A 15408-nucleotide genomic window follows, 5' to 3' on the forward strand; every position below is an offset into this window, starting at 1 on the left:
TAAAGAAGAACGGAATTGGGGCAGATACTAGATAGTGAAGAAACAATGAGTAGCCTTGATGGGGACATTGATGCCAGGTACTCGCTAGTTATGTATTTCCCTAAATGCCGTGCAATCACTTCGACTCTTGACTTCCATCCTTCTTATTCTAAATATATATTTGACTCACCCGCTTATTAATTGCATCTTGTCCATGCTTCAATCAGGAGTCGGAGACGTGCGAGCTTGTGGTAGAGACCGTGTGCAATGATCCCGGGAGCGAGACAGATAGGCGGGGGTCACACCGGCGACACGAATGTGAAACAGAGCATATTTATATCTATATTTTTCTTCAAGGTAGAGAAGGTCAAACACGAAGATAACGGTGGACAACGCACTCAACGAACGAATGGAAACGGCAACAAAGGACAGAAGAGGTACAGCCGATGTTGCTCTCCCCCCAATTGTAGATTTACTCACAAAAAAACTCTCCCTTTTTTTTCATTCGACTGTGCTGCACGACGAAGTCGATACGGGCTCACCAAACTCAACTTGCAGGCCGTTTTTCTTTTCTTTATCGCTCTGACGAGATCCAAAAATTGCACTGTTTATACGTACGGCTGGAATTGGGTTGATACACCCTCTCAGCGGCAACAAGAAACTATTTCATGTACATCGTGCGCTTTTGGCACTACCGCAAGAGCGAGACATGTCTTTGGAAGCGAAAAGAAGAAAAGGAAAATATAATGATCTATTATGCCCCTCCTTCTCTAAGGCAACTGTTTTCGTACCTATGCGTTAACTGCCGAAAGAGGACTGTTTCATTAAGGCTCCATAACTGACGATGAGAACGCGTTGGTTCTTTCATTCTCTCCTTTTGGGCAATTTCAAACACTCGATGGAAGCGCCGCTCTTGTGAACGACATTCTGTTTCTGTGCTTGACCGGCAAACCTCCTCTTTAGCAAGTTATGGCAGAGCTCAATATGAGGGCTCTGCTTTGGCATCAAAGTGGGAAATTTGCTACTCTTCCTCTTTTGCATCTCTCTTCTTTTGTCATGGCGCACACGCCGCTCGACACCAACGTCGCAATGACCTCACGCTTTCTTTTTTTTTTTGTCTGTACAGGACGAAAGGAGATTTCAGTAGACTTTTGCGCGACCTTGCTTTTTCTTGCAATCTTACACTTTTTCGCGTCACTGGTCGAACCTGTTCTCTTTTTGCCTTTTTACCAGACTCATACCTAACGGTTTTTTAAAACCACTTTCAGCACCTTTGACCTGCTCTGCGAGGCGCGCTCACACACATACACACACACACACATACACAAAAGCGAAGAGTGAAAGCACGAGAGATCATTCTCGCTTTGCTCCGATTCTCTTGAGGTTTTGTACGTAAGAGCGGAAACTTTAGCAGACCGTGTTGTATCCTTTTTCTTTATATCCCAGGTTGAAGGAGTTATTCAACCGTTATTTTTGTTTCTGCTTTCACTTCTTTGATCACTGTTTTGAAGAGTTTTTTTTTTCAAAGTAGACTCCAGCTCTTTTCCTTCTGCTCTTTACCCAACATCAAGCCCTCCGTAGTGTGAACTTCATCTGCTTCACGTTTCGAAAAGGATTTTAGCACGAGCAATTTCACTGCGTTGCGCAACACTTCTTCTTCTTGTTAGCTCTTTTCTGTGTACTTGTTTCTGCTGCGAGGGCGTCAGTGAGCGCTTCGACACCGTAACCCTCTTCTCTTCTCGTAGAGCGACCATTTTTTTTATATTTTAAAGGGAATCCTTCTCTTTTTTTTCTCTCTTTCTCTTTTGCTTCCGTGAGAACGTGTTTTCTGTGTTTTTGTTCAATTGCTGCAGGAGCACCTTGAGAAACGCTGCCCACTTTTTTTCCGCAAAAAAGCTTCGTCGTACACCGCAGCTCGGGAAACGGATTCCCTGAGGTGAGCTTAGCTGCTGTTGGTTTACCGCGGAAGAAAGAAGGGCAACGACAAGGTCTCTCAAGAACGAAAAACAAGAACACCGGGAAAGTCACGATCTTCAGCTCAAGTCAAACACTTGTGGTTTGCGTGGTAAACCACTGACTTCGGACATTCAAAAAAGAAAATCATGAGCTCCGTCTCTCCTGCGCCTCAGACACCGAGCAAACCGTCGCTGCGCTTGCGTGATCCTTCGCTGGCGAATGCGGGCCACAACAAAGCGTCTGCTCCGCGTCATCTCTACGGTCCCAAGCGCTTCTGCGGCGTCGTCGAGGTGGAGCCAAGGCCCCTCGCCTGTGATGGCGTGTCCGCCACTCCCACCGTGGAATGCGCGGCGCTGCTCAGTCCCACAGCGTTTTCCCGGCCCCAGTGCATCGTGACGCCGGCAGCCGGTGTGGAGAATGGAACGGCGGCGAGGTCGCGTCGTTGCACCCCAAGGCCGTCCTCGCGCATATCCCACCTGCTCTCTCCCATTTCCAACATCGAGCAGCGGGTCATCGTAGCCGCGCCGCAGAAGGCTCGCGGCATGCCGGCCCGCAGTGCCGCGCGCGCTTGCAGCAGTGCCTCGCACAAGACGGAGACCTTGACGCAGATGGCGCTGACAGCCGTTCTGCGCCTGTCCAACAACGAGGACGCCAATGTGGACGACGTTATGTGTCGTCCCATCACCGTTGCACCACACACTCTTGTGGATGACGTTCCTGCCGGCTTTGTGTCTCTCCGCTGCCACTGCGACGGTGCAGAGTGGTGCGCTGTTGTCAAGGCGCACACGGAGGCGGTACACTGGCTGGCCACGAGCGACATTTTAGCTGAATGCGGCATCTCCTCGCGCGAGCTGACTGGACTGACGCTCATCGCTGCCGACGGCGCTGGGCTGGACCTGCTCTTCCAACTAGCCACTTCGAACGACGCCCGGTACGAGACGGCGCTGCGAGACCAAATGGAACGGTGCGCATTTCCCCGTCTGCAGGTGCTCTACAGAATGTTTTTGTCTGATAAAAACACAGCGACCCCTGTGGAATTCTCAGAGGACGTGAAGTCTGTAGACGGCCTTCATCGCATCGAGCCGCGGTGCCTGGCGATCGACTGCACCGAGGCGGCTGACACGGATTTGGCGGAGTCGGAGATGTGCGGCACCGGCGCGGGTTGTCAGCAACTCCTGGCCGAGTTCGAGGCTGCTCTCGAGGACGTGCGCTTTGTACAGCACCGGAGGGAGCAGGAGGTCGAGCACGTGCGGCGCCAGCTGGAGGAAGAGCGTCGGAATAGTGCTCTCCAGATGGTGGACTTCAAATCTCAACTGACTACAAAGCGATTGGGCCACGAATGCCTCGACAGCGAATCGGAGAGCATCTCCGCCGCTCTGTTTGAAACACAGAAGTCTTGCGTTCAGCTGAGGCAGTTGCTTTCGGAGAGCGAAGAGCGCCTTCGATGCGAGCTTCACAAGGCTCAGATGCACTATCAAACGTTGGAAACTGAGCATGAGCGACTTGTGGCGGGGCTCCACGACCAGATTCATTCCCTGCAAGAAGCTCTATCGAACTCGCAGGCGGCTCTTCAGGTGTCGAAGCTGGACTTGGACGATCGCGAGGCGCACAACGCCAGGTACATCGCAGCACTTGAAGAGCGACTTGCCGCCGCGCTACGTAAGGAGGTCGAAGCATGTCCGCGCGAGGAAACTCTCCCAAGCAACATGTGCAAGATCACCGACACATTGAGCATCGACGTGACCATCGAGAGCAACGCGGCACTTTCTGACCGTGTAAACAGAACAGATGCGCGAGAAGCTCTCGAGGGTGAACGCTGTGGTGCTCCATCTGTCTCAACTGACGAGATTGCAGAGGCGTATGAAGCGTTCAACGCAACGAAGCAGCGATGCACTGAGCCGGAGGCAGACGGATTGAGGTCTGTGGCGCTTCTCAACTCTGCAGTGGCCGCCGCGAAGGAAGAGGTTTTGCTGAAGAGGGATCCTTTGCTGTCCGCGAAAGGAGATGTGGGACTTGCGGAGTCGCCGCGTGTTGCTGATGCCGCTGTCGTGGAAAAGAGGACTTGCTCTGCTGAGCGGGGGCTGTCTGCTGCGCGACACGGCGAAGAAGCCCCTGCTAGGCAATCGACGGGCGTTGTGGCCGAGCTGCGGAGCGACTACGAAGCACGCACGAACGAACTGGTGACGGTCACACGCGAGATCGTCGCTGCGCGCGAGGCACTGCACGCTGCCACGGTGAAGTGCTCAGCGCTGGACGCGGAACGTGCGGCGGCGGTGCGCAACGAAGCAGCCGAAGCAGAGATGGCCGCTGCGCGCGAGGAGCTCCGGTTGGCGGAGGCACGCTATTTGGCTGCGGACGCCGCTGCCGCCAGTCAAGAGGACGAGGAAAAGTCCGCGCACTGGGAGTCGGTGGTGGAGCGTCTCTCCATGGAGTTGGGGACGGCGAAGGAGCGAATAAACACGCTGCTGGCGGTGAACAAAATGCTGCGGGACAAATTCCGCTCTGACTTGCGCTGCTGTCTTTGACTTCAATAACTGATGGATGACTGAGAGACAAACAAACAAACCCGTGCTTCAGCTTGTGAGAGGCGGGACTGCGGCGAAGAGGTGCAGAGGACGTGGCTCTAGCTGTTGCAGCTATTACTCTCCTACCCTGCATCTACCATGCAGTTGGTGTTGTATGCGGAAAGAGAACAAAGGGACGTGTTTGCCGTCGAACCTCTCTCCGTCTCATGTTTTCCATTTCTTTTTTTCAATCATTGTTATATTCATCCATCTCTTTGCTTTTACTATTCAAGCTTTTTTTCTTGTACATGAAGATGCACCTTTAAGGGAGCACGTATTTTCCCCTTGTTCTTTTCTTTTCTGTTTACTGTTCATTGTACTACGCCAACTTCTCTCTCCAAGTCTCCTCTTTTTCGTTCTAGAAAAATGTATACTGACTTCTAGATCAATGCAGCGGCCAGTGTTCCATGCATACACACACACACACACAAGGAAAACAACTCAAAATAACGTTCGTTATCATCCTTCGCGCATTTCAATGACAGCGGCCCTTTTTTTGTTGTTGTGGAGGAATAAATTCCATCGTTGCAGTAGTTGAATTTTTGAAAATTTCCGCTGCAGCAGCTTCCCTACGTGTTTCTGGTAGTGGGTACACCGTTTGCATGCTTCCTTGACCGCTATTTGTTTTCCTCTCTCGTCCCTCTTTTTTATTTTTGTTTATTTCCGATGTCACCGCTTTTGCGGTGTCAAAAAACAAACAACCTTCCAAACATCTCGATGCACCCCCTATTCCCTTTTCAACTCTCCAAATGGTTTCGTGCGGGGTTCAAAACTGTTCCCTGTTCAATTCAGCTGTCTTCCTTAGTTTTCATACGTTATACACAAACAACTCCCGAGGGAACAACACACGTGTAGTTTCCCTCTTCATAGCGCTCTTCTTTTTTTTTTCTCTCTATCCATTTGCGTATCACAACTCTCGCTCCGCACTTCTGCGTGGCTAACTGTGAAGGCTGTTTTTTGTGTACCTTGCATCAAATCGCGTAGTGAACAGAATCTCGCTCGTACTTCGTTCTCCTAGCCGTGCGACCACCGTAAAACTCTGTAGGCGCGTAAGTAGAACGACGTTGTAGAAGTGAGCCGACAGAAAAAACCCTTTCGCAACATTAACAAGGAGCGTTTTATTTGTTTTCCTATTACCATGAGCACCTTTCAGCACTCCTGGGTGAGCGTGTTTGGCGCGGATGAGGTGGTGTACGACGTCCCCAGCAAACTCGTCACGGAGCTTCCTGCCCCGGCGACGACGACGAGCGACGACAGCGTGGACGCAGGTGTCCCGACGGTCGCTAGCGTGACGACCCGTCTCACCAAGAAGTTTGAAGGGGATGGCTGGAAGGACCTCGTCGCGACGGTGCCGTCGCTGCTGCGCCAGACTTTTGTGTGCGAGGCGAGCATCGCCCTGGACGTGCCGCAGGAAGCCATCTCGGACGTCCAGTTCCGCCTGGGCAGCCTCTATGTGACTTTCCACGTCACCCACGACGACGACATCAGCCAGGAGGAGATGGACCGCCGCATCGAGGAATACCCTTTTCGGGAGATGCTCCGGCTGTACAACCAGCGCGACGGCGCACCGGACGGCCTGGACGCGGCGTTGCAGCGGCTGAAGGATATGGAGATGGAACTGTCGGAGAAGGAGCGCGCATTGGAGAAGGAGCGTGCGGCACGCGAGGCGAGCGCCAAGGACCTGGAGAGGCAGCTGGAGGCGCTCAAGGACGAGGTGGATGGTCCGATTGCGCAACGCGAGCAGGAGTTGCTGGCGCAGCTCGGCAAGGAGCAGGCCGGCCGCAAGAAGGCCGAGAGCCAGGTGAAGGCGTCGGAGGAGCAGGCAAAGAAGCTGATGGAGGCGCTCAAGCAGGAGAAGCTCCGCGCGGAGAAGCAGGCGCAGCGCCACAACGACCTGATTGCGGCCATCATTCAAGAAAACAAGAAGGAGAAGGAGGCAAAGGAGCGGGAGTACAACGAGCAGATGGAGGTGAAGGACTACATCATCGAGAACCTCAAGTCTCAGCTGCGCACACACACCTCTGCCAGCGCATCGCCGCGGAATAGCATCATCGACCCCGACCAGTCAGGCGAGTTTAGTCGCCTGATGGAGCGGATGGAGGACATGGCGCAGGTGCTGCAGCGAACGCAGGAGAAGGAGTCCGAGGCACGGGCGCAGGTCCAGCGACTGTCCGACGCGCTCAAGCAGTCCGAGGAGGCCCGCCAGGCGGAGTCCGTCTCGTACGACAACAACGTGACGGCACTGACGCAGCAGCTGAACTCGTACCGAGACACGAAGCTCGCCGAGGAGCATGAGCGCCGCGCCAAGGAGGACCGCCAGCGCGGCCGCGGCACCGTCAGCGACGCCATGAAGGAGAACGCCACCATCGTGCGCCAGTACACGACGAGCCTGGAGAACCTCATCAGCTCCCTGCAGGACCGCCTGAACGCGCTCAACGAGGAGTACGGTGGCTACCTGCACGAGGCCGAGGAGGAGGTGACGAGCCAGCGCCGCATCCTCGCGGACCACGAGGAGGACAGCCGCGAGATCCGCCAGGTCTTCCGCTCCACCTCGCTGGGTCTGCAGAAGATCTACTGGGGCACCCGCGAGCCGCAGGCGCAAGAGATCATTGGGCAACTGGACTCCGCCGCCGGCAGGGCCGAGACCTCCAGCGCCGCGGTGCGCGTGGCCATCGCCATGCTCGACTCCAAGGCGAGCGCCTTCAAGGACAACAAGGACTGGATGGAGCAGCACCAGAAGATGATGCGGGAGCTGCTCGTGTCGCTGCGCCAGCTTACGCAGAGGGCGCTTGACCGCCAGCGAACGATGATGGACGACGCGGTGGCCGCCGCTGCGCAGAAGTAACTGCTGTGAAGTTTCTCTGCTGGCAAAGCGAAAAATCAGTGCAAGTTGTAGCGATTTCTTTTTTTTTTTTCAAAGCAAAAGCAACCAAAAGAAGGAGAGCGTCAGCTGTTCCAAACCCCGGATGGCGGTGGAACTCTGAGCTCGCTTTCTCTTCTCCATTTCCAATTCATTATCTACCTCTCTTCTCAGTTTTTTTTTGTTGGTGCTCTCGTTGTGGGTTTTGGACTCCCATCGGCCTTGTGTGGTATTTTCAACCCTCTTTTTCTTCTATTGGCTGCCTGGCTTTCTTCTGTGTGTGTGTAATAGCTTTTGGGGTGGTTTTTCTTGTTCTCTCGTGCGTTCCGTGGCCAACTTGCGTCGCCTCCGCTGCAGGACTTTTTATGGGTGTGCCGCTCATCCGCTTCGTCCATGCCGCTCTTTTCTGCTATTTTTGGTTTCGTTCTTTCTGCACCTCTGTCCGCGTTGGTGAGAAAAAGAGAGCGTCGGCGCGCTTTCAAAAGGAATACGATGTGGCAGACTTCCTTCATGGCCCCCAAAAAGAAAAGAAAGGCGAGGGGGAGAGAGGAATCCAGGCTGTGCGCGGTACGCTCTTGCGTTTTGTGAGCCTCCTCCAAAAAAGGGAGAAGGAAAAAGTACAAGCTGTTTTTATCCCCCAAAAGGCTTTAGCGACGGTGACGGCTGAAGGCATTTTATTCATTAACCTCTTCTCGATTTTTACATAGTTTCTTTTCAACCATTTTCTTCTATTTATTTTTTCCTTCGTGGTGGTTGCGTGGCGAGAAGAGTTTTTGGTCGACGATTGTGTGTTTCCGAACATCACCGGCGCTGTTGCGTCTCACTTCTTTTCTTCCCCTTTTTTGGTTTAATGCGTGTCAGATTGTTGTTTTCTCCGGGGATTTCACCTATATCGGAATTGAAGAAGGAAGAGTCCTCAAAGACGTTAGTGTATGCTAGCACGTAAAAAGGGACTTTGTAGAGTTTTTATTTACACCCAATATTCACTCCACCTCGCGAAGTCAGCTCTGTTTTTTCTCCTCTTCTCTTTCCTTTTTTTTCCCGCTTTCCATCGTCAACAGTGAGCTATGTCTCTGTTACTTTTTTCTTCTCCTGTTTACCGGAGACGTTGCTGTGGCTGTAAAAAAATATATAATATCATCGAACACAACAGAGACAAACATCAAAAGAGCTCATGCGCTGTATAGACGGCCAACGACGGAGCAGGCAGAGACGCTGTGCCGCCCATTCGCTGAAAAAAAACCTGAGCCTCCTAAGGAGTTTCAAGCTGAACTGACTTCAGCAGTCTTACTGAGGGCTTGAACTCCAAAAAGGAAAGTTCCAAGGTTGCTGAAACATATCTTCATCGGTCCTTTGTCGCCACAAGCGACCCCGCCAGGACGACCAGCGAACAATCGTCGATGAGGAGAAACCTCCTTTTTTCTCTTCTTATCAGTCGTGGAGGCGGAGTTCTCGAACTCGGTGTTGTAGCCCCTCAACACGTCAACGGTTCTCGTTTTTCTGGTGCATTCATATGTGTATGCGCTGCGTCTCCGTGATGGCCCGCGAACACGCTTTGCAAAAAAGCTAGCTCCTTTCACACCTAGACGTGCGCACTGCTTTCATCGTCGCCTCTCCCGCCCCAGCACTCCCATCATCTGCTCTCTCCCTCTCTCCCTTTTTGTTCTCTAAATTCTATTTCAACAACATCCATCGTGGACCCCCTCTCCCCCATTCCTTCCTCCTCTTAGAATTTCAATTTACTCTCTTCTAAACCCCGATCTCTTCGTTAGCGCCGTTGACTACCGATTGTGCGATTTGCACTCTCTCAGCGTCTTCTGTAGAACTGACTCCCCCCTGAAAACCCCCCACACACACACCAACCCCGTTGACTTTGTCTGTCCAAGATGCCTCCGCGTCCGTCCCGTGAGGAGTACCGCCGCGTCCGCGAGAACCGCGAGGGCCGCGAGAAGACCGAGGGCGCCGAGAACGAGGTGCGCGTGACGGCCACTCACGGCCAGCACAGCTACATCTCCTACGCGATTGCCGTTCTCAACGGCGAGGAGGGCAAGCAGAAGAACGACACCGTGAAGATCAGCGGCATGGGCGGCGCCATCTACAACGCCGTTAACATTGCTGAGATTGTGAAGCACCGCATTGCCGGTCTGCACCAGATTACCGAGCTAGGCTCCGAGCTGGTCCGCGACGAGTACGAGCCGATCGACCGCGCCGTTCACCCCGACAACGTTGTGGTGGAGCGCAAGGTGTCGACGATCCTCATCACCCTCTCGCGCAACCAGTTGGACTCATCCAACCCCGGCTACCAGGAGCCGATCCCGGAGAGCGAGGTGACGGAGCAGGAGAAGCGCGACCCCGCTGCAAGCCGCCGTGGTGGCCGTGGTGGCGGCCGCGGTGGCCGCGGTGGCGGCCGTGGCGGTCGCGGTGGTCGCGGCGGTCCCCGTGGTGGCCGCGGTGGTGGTCGCGGTGGCCGTGGCGCCGGCGGCGTCGACCGCCGCGATGACCGCGACAGCTAAGCGACGTGGCATACACGACGCTATCGGCAACGCAAACAAAAACTAAGAGAAAGGAAACCGCGCTTTTGGGAAGGGAGAAGAAAAGAGATGTGCCGCCGTAGTATGCCTCTTTCTTTTTTTTTTGCCGGCGACTTGAATCATTTCGTTTTGTGGTGCTTCATGTGCAGCAGGCGTTGGAAGGATTGGCTTAAAAAAAATAATTATCGGCCTTCTCGCCTCATCTGGCGTAGTGGCAGACGACGTAGAGTGCGTGTATCATAACGCATCCCGAAACGTGGCACTCTTCCCTTTTTTTTCTTCGCCTTTCCCACCTCCGTTCTTGTTATCTGTTTTTTTGTTGTTGGTCTGTCATCGTGTCATTGCCCGTGCTGCACGCCTCCCATTTCTCCATTTCAGTCTGATGCCCTTTATGCCCTAGGGATTGATCAAGGCTACGACTGTGCGTCGCATTCGACAACGTGCACACACGAGTTTGTCAGAGGCAGGAAACAAACAAACAAAAAAAACAGAAAATAAAGTGAAAAAGAAATCGACTTCGATGGAACGCATTTCCTTTTCTTTCCAGTATTTAACCTATTTCATGTTTTCGGATTGAATCTGTATCTTTTTTTTTACTTCTCTTCTTCGATTATAAAGTCCCCAACCTAGAAGTTCGAAAGGCGAGATTCCCCTTCTTCTTTCTTGTCTTGACCGCCGCTCCCCCCTCTCTTTCTCCCCCCAATCCGTGAAGGCATTAAATGTAGGAGTGCCAACCTGCTCAAGGAGTAAAGCAAAAAACAAAACGGAGCAGAAGCACAGTGCCGGGCGATGAATAGATCGATCGAAAGGGGGTGTTTGGGGGCTCATCTCAGAAGGAATGCCGGGAACGCTCCGTTTTTTTTTCCGAAAAGCTAAAAATTTCACAACTCCACCAAAATCCTCTATTTTTGAAAACAGTCACTGAAGCAGCATCGTGTCTCTTTTTCTGTTCTCTCTATTCAGCCCTATTTTATTAACACTGGAGGGGATGAGAGAGGAAACGAAGAGCGCACCTATTCTCTCTTCCTGCACGTAAGCCAATGAGGTAGTTAAGAAATAGAAAGAGGGGGAGAGTTGAGACCAAAGTTACGGAGAAACGGACCAAACACGTGGCCGAATCCAAGAAGGCTCATGCTTTCGTCAATTCATGGATTTGATCGCTCTTTCATTTTTTGTCCTGTTGCCGTCTTCTTTTTTTCTTCTGCATGGTCTCTTTCTCTTTTGTTTTTATTTTCTTTCATTTCTCCCCGCAATCTGACTTCTCGTTGACCAGACGTTGCGGGTTTGCGCTCTTTTGTGTTCTTTTCAGCAGTCAAAAAGAGAAATTGCGGCAGCTACCGTGTCTCCACGTGTTGAGGCAGCTACTTCTATGCTTCTCGCTTTTTCATTTACTTCACCGTCTTCGCCACAAACTCTTTTATTATTATTAGTATTGCATTGTGTCACCGCAACTCGTGAGAGGCGCAGGACGTACAGTATATACCCATCTTTCTTGCGTATCGCAAGGAGAGCAAAGCAGCGCTTTTCTTCTTTTTCTTTTCCTTGAAGTTGGAGGTGACTTCCTCTCCTTCTCCTCTGCACGTCGCCCCCTTTTTATCGTTTCGTTCGCCTTTTTGTTAGTTCCCTGTTTGTTTGCGAACGAAACCCTGACAGAGTGGGGAGGGGAGAAAGTCACGGCCGATGGTAAGGAGAGACCACGAAGATGTGGACGCTATCGGCGGAAGAGAAAAGAAGTGTGCGGGGAGGGAGCGGTGTCGTGATCGAAGCACGCGAAAAGAACTTGGACAGTAAAAGGTTTTGTTGTAGGGAAACGAAGGAGGAAATAACCACAACCCCCCCACACAAAAAAGATATTGAAAAGGAAAAAAGCGGCCATCAAACAAACAAACAGAAAAGAACCAAGCAAAAACACACACCACACACAGACAAACCAAAAAAATGGTACTGATAAAAGCAAGTAGTTGTGAAAGTCAATCCGAAATATTGTTGGAGGACAACGAAAAGAAAATGTGCCGCCTCCAAGTCACGAACGAACATATACATGTTTTCTTTTTCGCTCTTGTACTCCCCTCGACGTTTCACCTCATCGTTTTGATATATGATTTTAGTTTTGAAGTTCTTTGCTCTAGGTCAAAAAAAAAAGCAAACAAAAGTTTCAGAAAACAAAATGGTGTTTTTGTTGTTGCGGAAGTTAAGTGCTCGTGCTGGCGCGGCATGGCCGAAGGTCGGCAACGCAAGTGCGCAACTTCGTAGCATCTGCACTCGCAAGCAACTATCTGTAGTTTGCTATACGATGAAGTCTCACGCGAATGGCCGCGGTGCCGCTTTGCAGCAAACTATTGGGACTAGTAAAAGGACGTAGAGCGTCTCTCGTTGGTCTTCTCACTCCACAATTTGGGCTGCTGTTTTTTTTTATATAGCGGCTTTTATTTTTCCTTTTACTCTTTTCCCTTTATTCTCCTCCTTTCTCCTCCTTAGCGTGGATATTTGTTTAGTGTGGTGTGCTGTGTAGTTAACGTGTCTTTTGCAGTTCAGGGTTACTGCACTACCTTTTACTTTTTGCACGCACTCATCGTGCTTGCGCAGCGACAAGCGGCAGCATCCGAGCAAACGTCTTACCCCACATTGACGTCTATTGCTTCGACGTGAGTGCTGAATACACACACACACACACATACCCACTCGCACACACAAACCCAGAAGATTGACATCAACCTCAGGATGCTGTCGTGTATCTTTATTCTCAACGAGCACGGGGAGGTGATGGTCGAGCTTCAATTCAGCGAGCGCATTCCGCGGACTGTTTTGGACGGCTTCTGGTCCACCTTCATGGCTCCCTGCAAATCTTCCAGAGAGCCCGCCGCGGCCATCGTGTCCTACGGCGGCACCATTTTCTCCCATATTCATCGCGGCAACGTCTTTCTTGTTGGCACCTGTACGTCCGACGACACCGCATTGCTGGTACTTGAGCAACTGGCTCTCGTGGCGCGCGTGCTAACCATGTACTTGACGGAGCTGTCTGAGAACACCGTGCGGGAGAACTTTTCCGTTGTCTATCAGCTTCTCCAGGAAATGTTTGATTATGGCTACCCGCTCACGACGGAGCTGTACGCGCTGGAGGAGCTCGTGCCACGGCCAACACTGGAGAACCGCGTTTGCACGATTCTGGGAACGCCGATGGTGCACAACGTCCTCCCTCTGCGCGCGCGCACCGCAAACATCGGGGTGGGCTCGCGGCAGGTGGCGGGGGCCTTTGGCGCGGTGCCGTGGCGCGACCCCGAGACGCGGCACTCCACGAACGAAATCTTATTTGATGTGGTAGAGACGCTCGACTACATCCTCGACAGCGAGGGGCGCTGCGTGAAGGCGGCGGTGCGGGGCAGCATCGAGGTGAACTGCCGGCTCAGCGGCATGCCGGACTTGGTGGTGCGCCTGCGCGATGTGGACGCCGTGGTGGACGACGTGGCCCTCCACCGGTGCGTGCGGTTAGACCGCTACGACAACGACCGCACCCTGTGCTTTATCCCGCCTGACGGCAAGTTCACGTTAATGCGGTACACCTGCAAGCCCTCGCTGTTGCTGCCGTTGCCGCCCTTTTACGTGACCCCGCAGGTGACCTTCAACTCCACCGGAGGGCGCTTCCACTGCATGGCCGGTATCCGCGGTGGGATGGGTTTCGCCGCACTCGCGGAAAAAGACACCGAGATTCAGCGGCTGACGGTGCGGTTGCTGCTGCCGCCAAGCACGTCTTCCCTGACGGTGACGAACTGCTCAAGTGGGTCGACGGCGTTCGATCGCTCAAAGAGCACGCTGACGTGGACAATGGGCAGTCTCACGCAGTCTGCCACGCCGTCGCTCGGAGGTGAATTTCTGCTAGAGGCAGACACCGCCGCCACTTCATCCTCTCCACCGGAAAAGGAGGGGGCGGGTGCCGGTAAAGGCGCATCGAAGACGCAGCGGGCGGGGCCGAGCAACAGTGGCGGCGTAGCGAATGCCACCATCGTGGCCGTGTCTTTTCAGCTCCCGAACCGCATTGTGAGCAACTTGCGCGTCGACTCGGTGCAAATCATAAACGAAACAGGCAGACCGTACAAGGGTGTGAAATACCTAACACAGTCCGGCAGCTACTTTATTCGAGGTGTATAGCGCAGAGGTGCACTTCGTCAAGTAACGCTGCATGAACCGTTTTTTTTCTCTCTGGTTTCTTGGCAGAGCATCGCTGTTGTGTACGTTGTGGAAGCCTCGACGAATGAATGTTGTTGCCGCGCCTTCGCCGCGGCAGCTGTGGACCACGAGAACTCGCTGAGAGGGCAAGCGTGGATGTGCAAATGCAAAGTTTTTCTAAGAGTACATACAAATAAGAACGGCGGAAAGAAAAAAAATGAGTTTTAGCGGCCGCGCTACAGTATTCGATTAATTCGTTCTCAGTGAAGTACGCCGACAAGCAACAGACAACTTCTCTGAGAAGTCTTTATTGTTATCAAAGACGAATAGAGGTACTGCTGATTTTGTTTCTGCTTTTGTTATCGCGTTTCTGCCAATGGACGTTGTATTCGAACTCTCTGGGCCCGCTACTAAACCGACACCCAAAGCACATCCAAGCGGCTTCTTATGGAACACTACCACACACTTTGTGGAACACACCCGTTACTCCTCTGCTGTATCGCAGGAACCACGTCCTGAGTACGCGCTGACATCTATACCACTTCATCTATTTTTTTTTTTTCGTATACGACCTTAAGAAAAGATTTTCCTTTTCTGATACGGCAAGAAGATGTCCGCCGCTGAATTTGAGAAGTACGAGAAGCTCATCTCGCCTCTGCGGTCGAAGCTGTCGATCTCGCAGAAGATTGAGATGTACGGACTGTGGTGCGTCGCCGCGCGCGGTAAGTGTACTCGCCGGCAGCCATTCCGCGCCAACCTGCTCGAGTACGGAAAGTGGAAGGCGTGGAAGCGGTACGAGAACCTTAGCCAGGAGGAGGCGCGTGCGCAGTTCATCGCCAAGTCGAAAGCGCTCCTGAAGAGCCATTCGTCGAAGCTGTAACGCGTGATATCACGGCCATGGCGAATCGGTTTAGGAGAAAAGTCGCTGTGTAGCGCCACAAGAGGGAATGCTATGGTGGCACTTCCGATTAATAAACACAGCCGCAACGGGTAAACGAGAGCAAAGACAACAAAATCATTTTATAAGAGAAATGATAACACAACAAAACTCCTCTTTCCTGCGGGGGGAAAAATATGATGCTCTTGATGTCTTGGGCAGCGCTTCGGCTGTCTTCTCTGTTTTTTCTCTCAACGAGTATTGTCACTTTCCAAGCTTGCAAGAGCAGATTTCTTAGTCTGCACTTGTGTTTCGTTTTTCCTTTTCTCTCTTAGCTCTCTCGAGAAGAAAGAAAGAAAGGCGTCCGCCACAGTGCGCTCCGAGGTTTGGTAGCTTCTATCTGACTCTTCGCAATGGTGCGGTCCACTTGTTTCTTGTCGTCCTGTTTCCTTTCCTCGCTTTACGAACCACCGCTCT

At 52.5% G+C, this 15408-nt stretch overlaps 5 protein-coding genes across 9 annotated transcripts; all 5 read left to right on the forward strand.

Annotated features, from left to right (window-relative positions):
* Positions 1–204: 204 nt before the first annotated feature.
* ABB37_03418 (hypothetical protein) lies at positions 205–4460 on the forward strand (the record flags this gene model as incomplete). 2 transcript variants are annotated; one of them, XM_015800756.1, is made up of 1 exon in its annotated part: positions 205–4460. In XM_015800756.1, the coding sequence occupies exon 1, from the start codon at positions 2082–2084 to the stop codon at positions 4458–4460; it is 2379 nt and encodes a 792-aa protein (XP_015660763.1). In that variant the 5' UTR covers positions 205–2081. The 2 variants fall into 2 exon arrangements, with proteins under 2 accessions (XP_015660763.1, XP_015660764.1); XM_015800757.1 differs by having other exon boundaries at positions 1104–4460.
* An 829-nt stretch (positions 4461–5289) lies between these two features.
* On the forward strand, positions 5290–7344 carry ABB37_03419 (hypothetical protein; the record flags this gene model as incomplete). Its single annotated transcript, XM_015800758.1, has 1 exon — positions 5290–7344. The coding sequence occupies exon 1, from the start codon at positions 5638–5640 to the stop codon at positions 7342–7344; it is 1707 nt and encodes a 568-aa protein (XP_015660765.1). The 5' UTR covers positions 5290–5637.
* A 1711-nt stretch (positions 7345–9055) lies between these two features.
* On the forward strand, positions 9056–9872 carry ABB37_03420 (hypothetical protein; the record flags this gene model as incomplete). 3 transcript variants are annotated; one of them, XM_015800759.1, is made up of 1 exon in its annotated part: positions 9056–9872. In XM_015800759.1, exon 1 carries the CDS (start codon positions 9246–9248, stop codon positions 9870–9872), a length of 627 nt encoding a protein of 208 aa, XP_015660766.1. In that variant the 5' UTR covers positions 9056–9245. The 3 variants fall into 3 exon arrangements, with proteins under 3 accessions (XP_015660766.1, XP_015660767.1, XP_015660768.1); XM_015800760.1 differs by having other exon boundaries at positions 9088–9872; XM_015800761.1 differs by having other exon boundaries at positions 9130–9872.
* A 2494-nt stretch (positions 9873–12366) lies between these two features.
* On the forward strand, positions 12367–14036 carry ABB37_03421 (putative adaptor complex subunit medium chain 3; the record flags this gene model as incomplete). Of its 2 annotated transcripts, none has more annotated exons than XM_015800762.1 (1): positions 12367–14036. In XM_015800762.1, exon 1 carries the CDS (start codon positions 12612–12614, stop codon positions 14034–14036), a length of 1425 nt encoding a protein of 474 aa, XP_015660769.1. In that variant the 5' UTR covers positions 12367–12611. The 2 variants fall into 2 exon arrangements, with proteins under 2 accessions (XP_015660769.1, XP_015660770.1); XM_015800763.1 differs by having other exon boundaries at positions 12384–14036.
* A 444-nt stretch (positions 14037–14480) lies between these two features.
* Positions 14481–14934, forward strand: ABB37_03422 (putative acyl-CoA binding protein; the record flags this gene model as incomplete). Its single annotated transcript, XM_015800764.1, has 1 exon — positions 14481–14934. Exon 1 carries the CDS (start codon positions 14665–14667, stop codon positions 14932–14934), a length of 270 nt encoding a protein of 89 aa, XP_015660771.1. The 5' UTR covers positions 14481–14664.
* Between the last annotated feature and the right edge of the window lie 474 nt (positions 14935–15408).

This window comes from Leptomonas pyrrhocoris (assembly GCF_001293395.1).
Source record: "Leptomonas pyrrhocoris isolate H10 chromosome Unknown, whole genome shotgun sequence".
Lineage (NCBI taxonomy): Eukaryota > Euglenozoa > Kinetoplastea > Trypanosomatida > Trypanosomatidae > Leptomonas > Leptomonas pyrrhocoris.